The following is a 16,959-nucleotide window of genomic DNA, read 5'->3' as shown; positions in this document are numbered from 1 at the left end:
TATATTAAGAGCCCTTTCCACATACCAGAATAACGCACCACAATACTCACATACCCAGCTACAATCACCACAATCACCGTACTCGGGAAGCACAGAGAGTCGATCAACACAACGACACTTCCGTCGACCAACTAAAGGAACAGCAGCAGACGACGAAGAACCTTCATCCCGACACCGTTTGGGCGGAACCACCATTACATAGATATACGACCACAGAAGGACAATAAAGGAACGAAAAAGACGAGAATGGAAGAAACAAAAGAAGAACAAAACACAATTTTTACCCTACAGAAACGAAGAGCGAGGCCGAGAAAGAAAAGCGGATGATGACGAAGAAACACAAACAGACGGAAAAGAAAAAGGAGATCAGGGATTGATAAGCAAAGTAAGAGGAATAAGACACTTGGAACCCAATGGAGATCAACACGAAGACGGGAACACATTAAAAATACAATAAATTTACCACTTTTTAGACCGCCTACCACCAACACAAATATGTATGAAACATTGACAAAAGTGGAAAAGTAAGGAAAATAGGAGAGAAAGTTAATATAAGTTCAGGGACCAAATACGAAAAACAAAGGGTTTACTGTTACTTTTTCTTCATAATCTTAATATATATATATATATATATATATATATATATATATATATATATATATATATATATATATAGTAGTGGGGTACCCGCGCGATGCGGCGACGACTATTTTTCCTTTCGACAAAAAGATTCTAGGCGCCGATTAGTTCTTGTTAGGTGAAAAGTTATCTCAGTGAGGTGGTGCGACTGTAATCGTATATGATAATAAATGAAAACCAGCATGTTACTATTTTAATATATATATCGATAAGGTTTATACAAAATTTGATTTTATATATCACGCAAAACTTCTTGATACACCACATTTGATGTGTAAATTCCTCTCCCCTGAAATTCTTTTGTAGGTTTCACTAAGACCTTTGTATTCTCACGGGATATCCCTCTGGAAAGTGCCACATAAAGTTGCCCATGGGAGAATACTGACTCTGGTAGATAAACACCAACGTTTGGAATTGTTTGACCTTGAGCTTTATTGATTGTCGTAGCAAAGCTAAGCCGAATTGGAAACTGTTTTCTTTTCAATTTGAATGGAAACATGTCATCATCGGATGGACAAAGAGGGATTCTTGGTAAAAAAACTCGTTTTCCGGCATGAAGGCCAACTGCTATTTCCGCATCGATCACGTTCATCTGAAAACCTTTGCATATCAATCTTGTGCCATTACATAAACCATCCGAAGGATCAATATTCCTTAACAGTATTATAGGGCATCCAGTTTTGAGTCGAAGGTAATGAGGAGGTAAACCACTGATATTGATAGAGTTTAAGAATTCCTTCGGATAGAAATTGTTCTTATCATCTTCTGCGTCATCAAAACTATAGTAAATCCTCTCATCTCCACATAACCTATCAATCAGTTGATCATTAATTTCATCAACACTTTCAGTTTTTGTTGATAGTATCGCCCTGGAAATAATATACTCTGAAGAGCCTCCATTGATGTGCAAAGAAGGAAAGATTGCATTAATCAACTCGTCTTTTGATTTGTCTTGGTCAGTGTAAGGAATGCACATATCATCAGGTATTCGGACAAAACTTTCATCGATGGTTTCTTCATCTCCGTTGCCAATTCGTATCAAAAAATCTGAAAACCATGGATCGGCTAGTGCTCTCATATTTATAGTTAAACGTATTTTTTTAATCAAAGACCAAAGAGGTGACATCCTCAAACTGGCGTCTACAATCTGTGCTCTAGTACCACGTCTGAATACTGGTAACACCTGCCTAAAATCGCCTCCCAAGATCATTATCTTTCCACCAAAAAGGAGGCTCAACTTTGTAATGTCTTGCATCGTTCGATCCACCGCCTCTACTGCTTGCCTATTCGCCATTTATGCTTCATCCTATATGATTATTTTGGCCAAACGAAGTAGTTGTGCAACCCCACTTTGCTTATTGATTTTGCACATTGAGTTATTATCAAGATTTATCGGAATCTTAAACCGCGAGTGAGATGTTCTCCCCCAGGCATATTATTAGCCGCAACACCGGATGAATCTGTCGCAAGTGCAATATGACCATAGGACCGAACCTCGGCAAGTAAGGCTTTGTACAAAAATGTTTTCCCAGTTCCACCAGGACCATCTATAAAAAACACACCCGGACGATTCTGATTAACGTGGGTCATGATCTGATCATATGCATTTTCTTAGTCGGTATTGAGAGAATATTTTGCACGAAGGTGTTCATCATCCACAACAATGGAGTACTCCTCTTGGACCTCACGATAAAATCCAGATTCCAAATTGATGTGTGTATTTACCATAGGAAGATCAAACTCATTGAGATGCTTACCCATAGATTGCAAAATTATAGAGATATCCATAAGAACCATGGTTTGAACTCGCTCAACACTTTCACATTGTCGCATATAATCTTCAGAAAGTGAATTATAGTGGTCATCCCATAACTTGCGAACATCTCCGGGTTCGCAATAAATGAGTATTGTTGCAAATAACCTTCTAAGAGCACCTGGAAATTGATATAATGAAGCCTCCATAAGACATTGAGATAGGTTATCATCGGTCTCTATTAACCCTCTCTCAAGAGCAGCTTTACGAAATGTTGGATGTAACACGTTGTTCACCGTGTAAAGATCTTCAAAGCATGTTGGCCCTCTAACATGTGATAGAAGAACCCGTAGGTAGTATCTCTCTCCTTCGGCAGGGTTAGCAGAAACCAATCAGCCTCTCATTGCTCTCTTTTTCCTTTGCTTCCAACAACGTTTGGTTGAATTCCATGTAAAGTATCTTGGGAATTCTTTATATAGATATTGCCTCGAAATCTCATCCATTTTATTCATGTCAAAAAATGCAGTCAACATTGAACTCTTATCTTTCTCCATGTCCACAATATCAATCATTGAATCATTATCTGAGAATCTAACCAATTGTTGGTTCGGGAGATGAAGATGCAAAGACATGACGAAAGGGTGGATTTGAGAAAGCACAAAGCTAAAAATCCTCCATATTGCCTCAGGGGGTGAGACGTAATGTGCATCTTGATATCTTTTAATCTCATTGATGATGGGTTCCGCTCCATCTTGATTAATGTGGACAACTTGTTTGTCATGTCCCTTGTAAACGTATTTAAAAGCATATTTCACAGATTTTATGCTCGAGCAAACCTCGACATTCATGTGGCAATTGAACATCATTAACAGCTTCGGGTTATATGGTACCACCCATCTGTTATCAAGTGTATTTCCTCGTACGTTGACCTCTATCCCATTGTTTCTCCTCCTATATAATGGATATGAGTCTTCTCCTTGTGTCGTCGCTTCATTAAATTGTCTAGGATATCTCCACCGACATTGTTTTGGCTCTCCTTGCATACATGGACTGGTTTCTCGTAAATGACCACAAGGACCGTGCATCATGTGCTTCACAACAAGTTCGTGCATTTTGGGATACTTTTTCGGATCGGGAAGTTCAGCACACACCATTTTGTCATAATGGTCAGCATTTGTCATCTTGTGTTCTGGTCTCATTATCAAGAGGAAATGTGCATGTGGCAAACCACGCTTTTGAAACTCCACCACATAAACATATGTTCGAACCACACCCAAGATATGATGCTTTAGAAGTTGGTCCTTTAGATCCTCTAATTTTGCACGAAACACTCTTGATACAAGGTCTGGTCGATCTTGTGCACTTTGCCCGGGTTTCAAATCATCAACAATTTCTGGCCAGTTTGGATTGCATGTTACTGTAAGGAATATATCAGGCTTTTCGTCATCTTGAACTAACGTCATTGCATCTAGGAACCTTCGTCGCATGTCATGTGGTCCACCAATGAAAGATGTAGGTAAGACTATCCGTTGGCCGACTCTACTTGGTTCAACTTCACCGGCATTGACACAGTCAACAATTCCTTGGTAAAGGTCAGATCTTATCTTCTTTTGGTTTAGCTTACAAAAAAGCAAGCGTGAAGTCTCGATCTTTATGTAGATATCTACCACAAATTGTTGTAGCAATCTTCTTCCCAATTTCACACTATAAGTTTATAAAACATAAATAAAAAGAATATTATATCTACTAACTCAATACATAAATTTGTTCAATACTTGAATAATATAGATCAAAGATAATAAATTGCAACATAATAGATATATTAAGGTTACAACAACAAAATACCAATAACCAATATTCTTACATAAACAAACCACCAACAAACGTTCTTAAGTTGTTTATTTTTAAAATTGAAATACATAATTATATCATCCATAAATCACCCTAATAGCATTTGCTTCTGCCATAACCGGCTCAAATGCAACCCTCGAAATGGATGTAGAATCCAAAAAGTTCACTGAAATTAATTTTTATACATTAATACTTCATATGGATAATAAAAATAATTAATTTGTTAAATGATTTTAACTGAAAAGTTTATACTTACTCCCCCCTCGGCTTCGATATTTAACACGAGATACATATATGATCCATTTCTCTTGAATTGATCGCGCGAGTTTAAAAGGTAAGGCTTCAGGACCACCATTCAAAATCAACTGAATTACATAGCCACTATAATAATTTGAAATATTGATTTTAATAGTACTTATAATTAAAATCTTAATAATAATAATATCAAAACTTACGATTGATCTCGAAGAAGTAAATCAATCGAACAATCATGGTGTAAAAGATGTCCATCAATAACTTTGCCAACAACATCTAAACCACCATTTAAGTAAAACAAATTTTAGTTATTTTTTAAAAAATGAGTTAAATATTATATTGTAATAACTATTTAAGAATTACCGATCAGATTTCGTTGATGTGGATTTCTCATCAGATATTCAATAGACTCAACCAATGGATAAGTCGGAAAATGATTTTCAATGACTGGCTCAAGTAGAGTAAATCGTGTAGCTTGGTTGACAATTATGACATATTGATCATCAACAAAGTTGTATCCTTCATACTTGGGGAAGTCATCGGGAGTGGAATTGAGTTTAAAATGATTTATAAAATATAAGCGGCCTTGCATACCTCTTTCTAGGTATCTTCCTATTAAAGAGCTAGGTACAACTACCACCATTTTTTCTCTCTAGTTAATAAAAAATTTGTTAAAAAAATAGTAATAGAAAAACTCTTTATATGGTGAAATTAAGCATTATATATTTGGAACTTACATTTTGGTCAACTACAAGCATAATTAGTTTGCTTTCCCTTATATCCACCCAAACAAAATCAATCCGAACACAAGCAAAATTATACCACGCATATGGACTATTGAGTGACCGAAAAGAGTTAACATTGAAATACATATCCATTTTCTACAAAATTTAAAATAAAATGTAAAAGTTAAATAATTGATAACAATATTATTAATTTAAATATTAAAAATATTCATAATGTTCATAACAATAAATATTGTATCTATAATTATTAAAATAAACAATAGAAAATACAAATATAAAATATTTCAGACTTTCATTTACAATATTAATTTAAATATTAAAAATATTTAAAATGTTCATAACAATAAATAGTGTATTTATAATTATTAAAATAAACAATAGAAAATATAGATATATAATATTTTAGACTTTCATTTACAATGTTAAAAGTTTTAACAAACCTAATTTGATATCATAAATGCTACAAAATTTTATTCTTCATTATATTTTAATAACAACATATTAAACTAAAACCAATAAAAATAATAACTATTCATATAATATATTTCTATAAATATTATACTATTAATATCTCTATTTCTTACATTTGGTCTTGTATATATTTGCATCCACTTTTATATCCAAATCTTTAAACGGTTTATACTTATATTTTAAATGATTTACATTTGTTATAGTAAATAAATATAAAAGAAATTATATAGAGTATAACATGTAACAAAAAAAAGATAATGATATGTAAACAAAATAAAACATGTAAATAAAAGAAACTACATAGTATTATCAAGTTTTACACGTAGGAATAACTAATACTATATTACACGTAGGAATAACTAATACTATATTAAAATATAACAGAGTAAAACATATAGCAAAAAAGGATAATGATATTTAAACAAGATGAATAATGTAAATTGAAAGACTTCCAATTTACCTCTATTTTGGTCACAAGTCAAAAGTAAGCACTGCCCTGTATCATAGACATGATTAAAACAAAAATAAGTTGTTAAAAACCAAATCAAATCTAAACAAAATTGTACGTGTTACTCTAAAGTATATACTAAAAACTTGTTGCTAGGTAAATGAAAAAAAAAACAATACACATCACTTTATATTAAAAATTGAAATTAATCAAATTTAAACAAAATTGTAAATGTTACTCTAAAGCATACACTAAAAAAATTTGTTGCTAGGTAAATGAAAAAAAAAATCAAAACACATCACTCATTTAAAAATAGTAATTGCGATTTAGCTTTTGTATATCAAAATACAACAGAAAGAAAAGGAAGCATACATTTTTTTTCTAAAACTCAAGCTTCTACAATTTGTTTATCAACCAATGAACATATTTATATTGGTTTTCCTTATGGAATCTTTTGCTAGTACTGTTTTTGAACAGTTTTTTTTGTCTATTAAACAGTTTTTTTACAGTCTATAAATTGCTGTTTTCTGACAAATAAATAGTATTTTAGACAGTCTGAAAAATACTATTTATGACCACATAATTACCTACTAATTTACTGTTTTTGACATTGGTTTTTCCTACTTTTCACAGTCAACACTACTGTTACTTTTCACAGTCAACAATACTATACAACCAACAATACTATTACTGACAATATTTGTACCTAACAAAATATTTTACAATTAGAATTTTTTTTTTCACATGCATTCAATTTGTGTTTTTAAAAAAAACGAAATTCCTTTATTTGTTTTATTTTATTCGTTATTATAAATTCCCAGTTTCACATAAACACAGAATCTAAAAAATGTACCTTAACATTTATGATATGCATTAATTTTTTTATTCTATTCATTAATAATAATAAAGCATCCAACTTTAACATTAACACATTCAAAAACATATAGAATATAGATAAATTTAGAATGTTATGACAATAAAAAGTGAGAAAATATGATATTATTATACAAAACTTGTATGATCAATGTTTACAATGCAAGAAATAGCATCATAATTTCAATTTTTTGTTATATTATAATCGAATCAATTAAAATAAGATGATATTTCTTATTCCTTACAAGGAAGCACAAGAAATATCATTGTACTTCAATGCCGATATAATCATGAATAGCAACTTATTTTCGTAAGAAAGAAAAACATAAAAAAATAGGATCCCATAATATAGAAATCTTTGAAAGTACGATGTTATTTCCTACTTTATAATTTAAAAATTGGGAAATAACAAGGTACTTGCACGATTTCTTTATCATTTAACCTTACTTTAACATACATACATATAATTACACACTTATGAACGGATTACATAATAGAAAAAGTATCATATTTCTACCCCTACTAATTTTGAAGGTTGTCCAAACATATCAAAAACTTGTGCCTAGCAAAAAAAAAAAAAAAGGTAAAATATAAGTCATCATAAAACAATATTTACCAAATAGATGTAGATTCAAAAATATTTACCAAACAAGTGTAGTTTTAAAATTTTATATTTTTAAACTTTCATTTTATTTTTACTTAATTTCTTTTAAATATTTTTTGACCTCTCTTTTTATAAAAAAATTGCTATTTTTATCATTTTTTTTATAAACCCCATTTCTTAAAATAATTTGGTAACGTAAAACAAAGATTGTGTCACTACATTTAACTTTAAAATTTGCCAAATTACCATACCGTTCTAGTATGTTAATCTATTTTCACATAAAAAATTAATATCAAAAAGTTTTAAAAAGATCAAAAGAAAAATATTAAAATATATGAAAATAGAATAAAAGCCTGAAAGTTTTAGAAAAAATATAAACTTTGAAACTACACTTATTTGATAAATATTTTTAAAACTACACCTATTTGGTAAATAAAATTTTAAAACAAAATATAATCATATATATTTAAATAAAAGTATAAAGCAATTTTTAAGGCTAAAAAGTTTCATAAACATTTGATTTAATTAAAACTTTAAATTCTATAATGATATCATATAGAAAAAAAAACCTCAGCAAATATATGAAGAGTTTAGAAAAATATCAACTACCTTCAATAAGTATTTATTAAACAATTAATCATACCCTTTCATCAGATCTGAAAAAAAAAACATAAACTATGAGTTAACTATGAATATATATAACATGAAAGTTTAATTAAAGTTAAATAAACACCAATAATTATACCTAAATAACATAAAAGTTAGTTGGTGCAAATTTGATAACATTCCTTCTTGATCTGCTTGCATTTCATAGAATTTTTATGTGTAAATAGATAGAAAACAAAAATGTTGAAATGGTTCGTTCAACAAATAAAAACGCAATAGAAATATAACCTGGTAATATTCTAAAACACAAAGTAAAATCAGAGTTTCATTCAACATCCATGGGATGCACCATTCCAGTTTTTTTGACCTGAAAAAAAAAAAAGATTTTTGTGGCTAATGGAGTTTGTTCATTATTATGGAGAAGAAAACTGAAAAATCAAACCAAGTTAGAAACAAAAACAAACCTTTCTGGATGTATTTTTCTCTTTCTTCTTCTTTTAGGTTGTTCTAATTTTTAGCTTTCTATCTTCATATGTGTTTTGCTTTGTGGTAGGATAAAATTCTATTTGAAGTTTGACATGGCAGGAAGAGCATCAACACAAAGCTATAGAGAAAAGTAGAATATAAAGTAAAGTAGAAGATTCAGTGAAGTGTTTGTAATATTTGTCTCTTTTGTATTTTAATATGTAGTTTAAGTGCTTTAAAAAAACTATATTGTTTAAGAATGAAAAGTAAAGAACATGATGCCAAGACAATTGTACATGATGGCATAGATAGTTTGATGAAAACTACAACCGAAATAGTTTATATTTGTTATCATCTCTTTGTAGAGATTTAAATGGTATTATAACTAAAAATAAAGAGTAGAAAATACAAAAAATTATAATTTGAACTTTTATATTATGTTACTGTTGAACTGCAATCTTATTTTTGTATACTTAAATTCCGTCAAAAGTTTGAAATATAAAGAGAACGATACAAATAAATGAAGTTATAAAAATTTTGGTATAAAATATTAAAACTTATGAATCTCAATTATCATTCTTTGATCATATGGATTGAAGTTTTAATGAGGTATTTATTTTTTATTTTTATTGTCTTTCATTTACACGTAAATTTCATATTTCAATATTTATTTTATTAATTTTCATTTATATCCTCCTATATATGTGTATAAAATTAAATTTGTAAAAAACTAAGTTACTTTTTATTAGTTTTAATAGATTACGTTTTTAGCAATAAGTTTAAAGGGCAAATGCTACATGAAATTACATGACATGGAATCGCAAGCAACACCAAAATCTGTTTAAACAAGATAATAGGTAGACGGTTTGGCGATCTTTTTGAATTATGGAGAACAAAACTCAAAAATCAAAACATGTTATAAACAAACGAACCTTTCTATCGTTTGTTCAGCAAAATCTTCGAAAACCTTGGGATTATATTAACCCTAAGACATGAAATCGAAACAACCAAGCAAAATCGGTTAGCACAGGACAAACCGTAGGGGATTTTGGCGAGTTTTTTGTGGCTAATTATAGAGAACAAAACCCAAAAACCGAAACAAGTTATAAAAAAACGAACCTTTCAATCGTTTGTGGAGCAAAATCTTCGAAAACATTGGAATTGTATCAACCCTAACACATGAAATCGAAACAAACAAGCAAAATCGGTTAGCACAGGACAAACCGTAGGGTGTTTTCACGATTTTTTTGTAGCTAATGCCGTTCGTTCCAAATTCTGGAGAAGAATACTCAAAAACCAAACCAAGTAATAAAAAAAAACGAACCTTTCAATCTTTTGTTCCACACGATCTTCAAAAACTTCGAGATTGTATAAACCCTAGCCCGTGAAATCGAAACAAAAAACCAAGGATCCGTGTAATGGCGACTGTATTAAGAGAGATTTAGAAGGCGAATCGATTAAGAGAGGAGGAGGAGAGATCCGCGTAATGGCGACTGGATCAAGATAGATGTAGACGGCGAATGGATTAAGAGAGGAGGAGGAGAGATTTTTGCTATCATTAGAAACGGCGGAATGAGGGAATGAGAAAGGTCCATACAATTTCATGAATGGATTAGAGGGATCCGTGTATTTGTGTTTGTGGTGTCCTATTGGTTCAAACAATTTCACACGGATTACAAATATCAAATAATCATGACCCTTCATTTTAGATCCAAAGGTCCATAATTGATCTCCTTGATTTTTAAGATAAATGTCTTAAATTATAGAGGGCCCACAAAGATAAACCTTTTATAAAATGGTATATATATATATATATATATATATATATATATATATATATATATATATATATATATATATATATATATATATATATATATATATAGGGTTAGGTTCATGTGAGACGGTCTAATTTTGTGAGACTGAAACGCATTTTTTTTTATTTTTTTTAGTTAATTCAAGTTCCGAAAATAATATTAATTTTTTTTGGATTTTTTCATTTATTTTGCATTTTAAAATTATTTTTTAGAATATGTACAGTGTAATATTTTATTAGAATATTTCACGTATTTTTCAAAATTTTTTTTTTTAGTTAATTCAAGTTCCGAAAATAATGTTTAAAAAAAGAAATTTTAGATTTTTCCATTTATTTTGGATTTTAAAATTATTTTTTAGAATATGTTAGTGTAATATTCTATTAGAATATTTCACGTATTTAAAAAAAAGGGATTTTTTTTATTTTTTTATTTTTTATTTAAATAATTCAAGTTCCGAAAATAATATTTAAAAAAAGAATTTTTGGATTTTTTCATTTATTTTGCATTTTAAAAATATTTTTAGATTTGGTTTTACGGTCTTATAAAATTAGAATGATTTCAAATGAACCTGAACGTGTATATATATATATATATATATATATATATAATAATAATAATAATAATAATAATAATAATAATAATAATAATAATAATAATAATTCCATTATTTTATTTGGAAAAGAATTTAAAATCAATCAATTTGGACAAACAAAGTTATCAGCTTAAGGATCACGTCCAAATATCTCCAACTTCAAAGAAAACCAGGATTGTAGTCAACAATGGCATAACATCTTCCACCTACTTACAGAAAATTTCATATTTTGCCATAGATTTCTTCGGAACTTTCAATAATTCACCCCCAAACATCAAATTTCTGAACTTCTGCCATTCATGCTTAAGTATCATAACATTGTGATTTGTGCTTTCTTTACAAGCTTCATCCTGTTTTACATCCATCTTAGCAAATATTTTTGAAAAAAAAAACTTCTGTTTTGCGTGTAAGTAGTCATTCTTGCACTGGTAAATGGGATTAAGATGTATTCACCCTCACTAATCAAAACCCATTTCATAAAATTTTCAAGAAATCTGGAAGAGAGCGCCAATCAGATCCAAGATCCACATTTGAGGAGCGTTGACTTCGACTATTGATGTTTCTTCAAAGGCCTTCAATGCTTTTCGAGTGATGTTCATATCTATCGGATAAATCTTAAAATACCCATTTCAAGAAACTCGTTGTTCAAGTTGTGAGAAAGCTGAATTTGATGGTGGAGGAAGGGAAAGGCAACGAAATCTATAACAAGGAAGAGCAAGTTGAAGCGGATGAAAATGGAAGCCCCAAAAGAGGGATCTTTGTGGGGTTTAATATTAGGGGCCCAATCGATTGGCTGAGAATGCTATCAAGGGAAACACATTGGAGTTCTGTGGTCGCTGTTGTGGTTGTTTATGGAATAAATCAAGGATTCGGTGGATCTCTTGCTAGAGTGGGCACAGAGTACTACATGAAAGATGTGCAAAAAGTTCAACCATCTGAATCACAAGCTTTCACAGGAATAACAAATATTCCATGGATTATTAAACCCATTTGGGGTCTTCTTACAGATGTCGTTCCCATTTTCGGGCATAGACGCAGACCTTATTTCGTTCTTGCTGGTAAAACCATGTATCAATATATGTTCATTCATATACTTATTTAGTTTGTAATCGATCGATTTATTATCTGTATATTCGCAATTTTTCCAGGTATTGTGGGAATTCTATCGATGTTTTTCTTGTCGTTCCATGAAAAGCTGCATATTGTGCTAGCACTGGCGGCGCTAACAGCCGGAAGTGCTGGAGTTGCTATAGCAGATGTGACTATTGATGCGTGTGTAGCACAGCATAGTGGCGTTCATCCTTCTCTTGCTCCAGATATGCAAAGCTTATGTGCCTTGAGTTCTTCCATTGGAGCTCTAATCGGATTTTCTTTGAGCGGTGTCTTTGTTCATCTAATTGGTCCCAAGGTTGCTTTCTTGTATTTTTTCAACACAAATTGCAACATCTAACGTTTTTTATATCGACAACTGACCTGTTTCCTTTTAAATTAAAGGGAGTTTATGGGTTGCTAAGTATACCATATGCGCTTGTGGTACTGGTTGGTGTTGTGCTAAAGGAACCCCAATCACCTAGCTTTGCTTATAGACAGGTACATATAATTAACTAGCCTTTGTTTCTTTTTTGAATGAGTACTACTATGTTTGTTTGGATAAATTGTTCTTTTTCAAGACTTAACGAGACCAAATGCCCTTTCTACCCTTAGTTTCTTTAAAATAAAGTTGACAATATTCATCAATTTTTGGAAAAAGGAATTGGGAGGAAAAAAGTAGAAAGACAAAAAGGTAAATGGTCGGTGTCTTAACCCATTAAGCCCGTTAAGTAAAAAAAGAAACAACCTGTAATTGTAATTTTTGTAGCCTTGGTCCAATGCATGTCAAACACAGTATATGGTTTATTGTTGAAAATTGACTTGTTTGGGTATGAATCAGATCCGTGAGAAATTTGTTGATGCTGCTACGGTTATGTGGACTACTCTGAAAAGCGAGGATGTATGGAGGCCATGTTTGTATATGTATCTCTCGTTTGCTTTGAGTTTGAATATCTATGAGGGCCTCTTCTATTGGGAAACTGATTCAAAAGCCGGCCCATCTTTCTCCCAGGTGTTTATTTATTTATTTATTTATGTTATATTTCTCTCTTTCTCTTTCTCTTCGTTACTTATTATTATTATTAATTATTTTTACAAAAAGGACGCCCATACCTATTATTGACATATTTGTGTTTACATATAACAGTTTATTTTTTATCATCTATAATAATATTTTTCACAGATACTTTTATATCAAAAACATATTTTTTATAAACACAATAATTATTTATATAACACATGTTATCAAACCCCAGTAAGTTGATAAACACTTTAAATAGGCGATTAATGTATTAACCACTATAATATTGTGTATGCAGGAGGCTATTGGTTTTGTTTTATCGATTGGCTCAGTGGGATCCCTTTTAGGCGCGATATTATATCAATACACTTTAAAAACTTATCCTTTCCGAGCTTTACTATTTTGGACTCAATTATTTTTCGGTTTATCAGGAATGCTAGATCTTGTCTTCATCCTAAGACTGAACCTTAAACTAGGAATCCCAGATTACTTCTTTGCGGTTATCGATGAAAGTGTGTTTCAATTAGTCGGGCGTTTAAAATGGATGCCACTACTTGTCTTATCTTCACAACTTTGTCCACCTGGCATTGAAGGCACGTTCTTCGCTTTGCTCATGTCAATTGACAATTTTGGCCTCATGTCTTCAACATGGTTAGGTGGTTTACTTCTTCACGTCTTGAATGTTACAAGGACACAATTTGACAACTTATGGTTGGCAATTTTGATACGAAATGTGCTGAGAATTGTACCTCTTTGTTTTCTGTTTTTGGTGCCTAAAAGTGATGCTGAGTCATTGGGGTTTTCACGTATGGAAGTATTGAGTGTTTTAGAGGATAGTGAAAATGGTATACAAGTAACGAGTAGTTTAGAAGAAGATAGTGAAATATTGTTGAAACATGAGGAGGAGGTGGAACTTTCGCCACTTGTTACTAGTGTTCGTAGTTGATATAGGGTTTTGAATGTGTTGAGAAACATTATTCTTTTTGTTTTTTTGTTAACTTTATTTATTAAAGAGGGAAAATCAGGTGAAAATTTCGTTATATGTTTATTGAGAAAGACAGTAGATACGATGTGAAAGAAAAACTTTTGCTGAAGTTTTTAAATATATAATATGCGACTCTTTATACATTATCTGCAGTCGTATCCTGGGTATCTTATTGTAGTAGTATGTCTCCATTTATATATCATCTACACACTTGAATGTTCCGACTCATTGCTCAAGTCCAATTCAGTAGGAAGGTGTCATTGCCCCATGACCACAAGAAGTTTCTTTTTTCCGCTTATCTTGTCCAACTATGCGTCAGCCCACTAAGCTTTTCCAAACAATGCAAAGGACCTAACTGCAAACAAGTTTTTAAAATTATATTGGCAGAAGAAAAATATGGGAAATGTGAGGTTTATATATAATATCCAAAACTTAACAAAGGACCTAACTGCAAACAAGTTTTCAAGCAAGGACCAACCTGAAAAGTTAATGGTCCATATCTGCAGATTAGCGCAGGTCGGTTGACTATTAATACAACCATTCAGCAACCCTAATTTCTCGCTCAATCGCCGTCTCGAATTCTATTAAACCTTGAATTTGAATCTCCCTTTATCCTCAGTTAGTGGCGTTTTCGATTTCTAATGATTTCATTCATTGCTGATGAAATCTATGGTAGCTGCAGCTATTTAAAAATCTAGATCTTCGTTCATCAAAACCTACTAAAAGCCGAGCACCGGTAACAGAAGTTCTCATGAATTGTACAGCTACAGGTATCTCTAATCTTTCATGTCAAATTCGCTATAAATACATGTTTGTTACATTTCCTAGAAATCGCGAGCTAAATCTAGTTCTGTAAAAAAAGGATTATTTTCGATTAGTTTCTTTCTCTTTCTTTTATGTTAACTACATATCGTCGTTTTAGGCATCTTAAATAGATCAATTCACCATTGGTACTAATAAGTGTATTGTTCATGTCAAGAGTACTTTAAACATGTATTAGATTTATACCCTTAGAAATCACGAGCTTAAGATCTGTTTTTTTTTTTTTTTTTTTTACTGCCAAAAAGTCAATTCGTTTGGATTATGTTTTTCTCATCCCGTTGAAGTGAACTACATTTACATAAATAGCTCAAATTACTGCGGATATTACTATGTATTTACACACTGTTGTTAGATTCTTCAGAAAAGTTAGCTTTGTTTGGATCTAGTTTTTGGTTTCACCATACTTTTTGGCTTAAGAAAATTGGTAATTTATGATTTTGTTTTTGGTGATCTGTTAGTAAATTTGAAAACATATGATTTAGCACTAATCCCAGATCCTCAAATCTTTGGCTTTGCAGATATGATCTATGTCATTTCAAGTTTCGATAAACAGAAAGAATCGGCAAGTATCAGTACTACTCCAATGACAAGAGTGGTTCTTGAACTTTATATGACATCATCAACAGGAGTTCTTCAAAAAAACAAGCTTATCCTATAACTATCAAACTTTGAACATGTGATTTGTGTGGATTATTTTGAATATGCTAAAATCAGAAATCTTGGCTTCTTGGTTCTTTTTAACAAAGATGTTCACACTATCAAAGGGATATGATTGTACTATAATCCTCGGGCAGCACCAATGCATATCTGGATATGTTGTGCTCATTTGAGACGGGTGCATGCAAAAATATGTATTGCACCCGTGTCACATGCGCTCAACGTATCAAGATGTGCATCTGGGCTGCCCGTGGATTATAATACTTTCTTAACCCTTTGTTGGATGAAGAATTGTGAAGCCAAGGTTTCGGGTTTTGGCATTTCCAAAATAAGCCTCAACTTTGGAACCTAATTTGTATACGTTAGGTATCCCTATTTACCTCGTGTCCTCTTGTTGTATTAAATAGTTCAAGATTGAAACCAATAAAACATATGCTTTATCTTGTTTGTTTACTGCAGAATTGAATACAAAATCTTGGTTACTTTTGCTTGGTGGTAGATTTGTAGTCTGGGGTTATCTAGAATTTTAAATAAGAATTTATACCTCATCATGTAGATGTGGGGGAAATTGATTGAACGAAAAGGGGTTTGATAAACACAAATCAATTGAACCTTCGATGGTAAATACATGTCAACTGAAACAAGTGAAGATGATGATGGTCATCTTGAACCACTACATTCATGTAAATATAAAGAATAATATCAATATTGAATATCAACTAGGATTTTGTCGACTGCACGTTAGCACGGTGTCAATCCGTTATATTTGTTGGTAGATAAAGATACGAGGTTGGTACTACTGACTAACTTCTATATATCTCATCGAATAAAACGTATTCCATGTCACCAAATTCATACATAACGTATATAAAAAGAAGCATGAAAATGTAAAAAACCGGAATTTATACCGACAAGTATATAAGTAAGATTTGTTTTTTAAAGTTGACAATGAAAGTTTAAATAATAATAGATGTATTGTATGTGACCACGGATATATGTAGGAAACGTACTAAAAATTATGCATGAAAGTGTAAAAAAAATTATATTTAAACGTAGATAAACTCGAATTTATAACGACATATATAATAGAGAGGATAAAAAAGAAAGTTTATAAAATCGAAGTGATGAAAATGATATTTTATAAAGTTTAAATCCAGAAGTCAAAATGATTTAAAAAAAATAGAAAGATAAAAAATATAATTTTAAAAGGTTGAGGGGTGTTAATCGACGGTGGAAACTTCCACCAAATATTGGTATTTGATATA

The 16,959-nt window shown here is 31.2% G+C and overlaps 3 protein-coding genes and 1 long non-coding RNA gene across 6 annotated transcripts; 1 reads left to right on the top strand and 3 right to left on the bottom strand.

Moving 5' to 3' along the window:
- Window positions 1-871: 871 nt before the first annotated feature.
- Window positions 872-1,933, bottom strand: LOC145035246 (uncharacterized). Its single transcript, XM_078983821.1, has one exon. The coding sequence runs from the start codon at window positions 1,931-1,933 to the stop codon at window positions 872-874; it is 1,062 nt and encodes a 353-aa protein (XP_078839947.1).
- Window positions 1,934-2,784: 851 nt separating this feature from the next.
- On the bottom strand, window positions 2,785-3,855 carry LOC145035245 (uncharacterized). The gene has a single exon (XM_078983820.1). The coding sequence runs from the start codon at window positions 3,853-3,855 to the stop codon at window positions 2,785-2,787; it is 1,071 nt and encodes a 356-aa protein (XP_078839946.1).
- A 3,488-nt stretch (window positions 3,856-7,343) lies between these two features.
- Window positions 7,344-10,298, bottom strand: LOC145033447 (uncharacterized). 3 transcript variants are annotated; one of them, XR_013677559.1, is made up of 8 exons: window positions 10,036-10,298; window positions 9,831-9,883; window positions 9,644-9,696; window positions 8,711-8,850; window positions 8,535-8,613; window positions 8,386-8,437; window positions 8,250-8,296; window positions 7,344-7,598 (listed from the first exon to the last, which is right to left on the bottom strand). It is a non-coding gene; the product is annotated as an uncharacterized LOC145033447 (long non-coding RNA). The 3 variants fall into 3 exon arrangements; XR_013677561.1 differs by having other exon boundaries at window positions 8,284-8,296; XR_013677562.1 differs by having other exon boundaries at window positions 8,711-8,808.
- Window positions 10,299-11,243: 945 nt separating this feature from the next.
- On the top strand, window positions 11,244-16,176 carry LOC145034692 (putative folate-biopterin transporter 2). Its single transcript, XM_078983178.1, has 6 exons — window positions 11,244-12,178; window positions 12,269-12,528; window positions 12,615-12,710; window positions 13,051-13,221; window positions 13,529-14,985; window positions 15,556-16,176. The coding sequence occupies exons 1-5, from the start codon at window positions 11,791-11,793 to the stop codon at window positions 14,174-14,176; spliced, it is 1,563 nt and encodes a 520-aa protein (XP_078839304.1). The 5' UTR covers window positions 11,244-11,790; the 3' UTR covers window positions 14,177-14,985; window positions 15,556-16,176.
- The last annotated feature ends 783 nt before the right edge of the window (window positions 16,177-16,959 follow it).

The sequence above is a fragment of the Lactuca saligna genome, chromosome 3, assembly GCF_052625555.1.
Source record: "Lactuca saligna cultivar CGN05327 chromosome 3, ASM5262555v1, whole genome shotgun sequence".
Lineage (NCBI taxonomy): Eukaryota > Viridiplantae > Streptophyta > Magnoliopsida > Asterales > Asteraceae > Lactuca > Lactuca saligna.
This window is presented reverse-complemented; position numbering and strand designations above follow the sequence as displayed.

What these genes read in the sequence shown, in the direction of transcription:
- LOC145035246 (XM_078983821.1), bottom strand. Translation starts at nt 1,933, where the DNA reads ATGGCGAATAGGCAAGCAGTAGAGGCGGTGGATCGAACGATGCAAGAC.
- LOC145035245 (XM_078983820.1), bottom strand. Translation starts at nt 3,855, where the DNA reads ATGACGTTAGTTCAAGATGACGAAAAGCCTGATATATTCCTTACAGTA.
- LOC145034692 (XM_078983178.1), top strand. Translation starts at nt 11,791, where the DNA reads ATGGTGGAGGAAGGGAAAGGCAACGAAATCTATAACAAGGAAGAGCAA. An exon ending in ACCTTATTTCGTTCTTGCTG is followed by an intron (nt 12,179 to 12,268) that starts GTAAAACCATGT and finishes CAATTTTTCCAG; the next exon opens with GTATTGTGGGAATTCTATCG. An exon ending in CTAGCTTTGCTTATAGACAG is followed by an intron (nt 12,711 to 13,050) that starts GTACATATAATT and finishes GGTATGAATCAG; the next exon opens with ATCCGTGAGAAATTTGTTGA.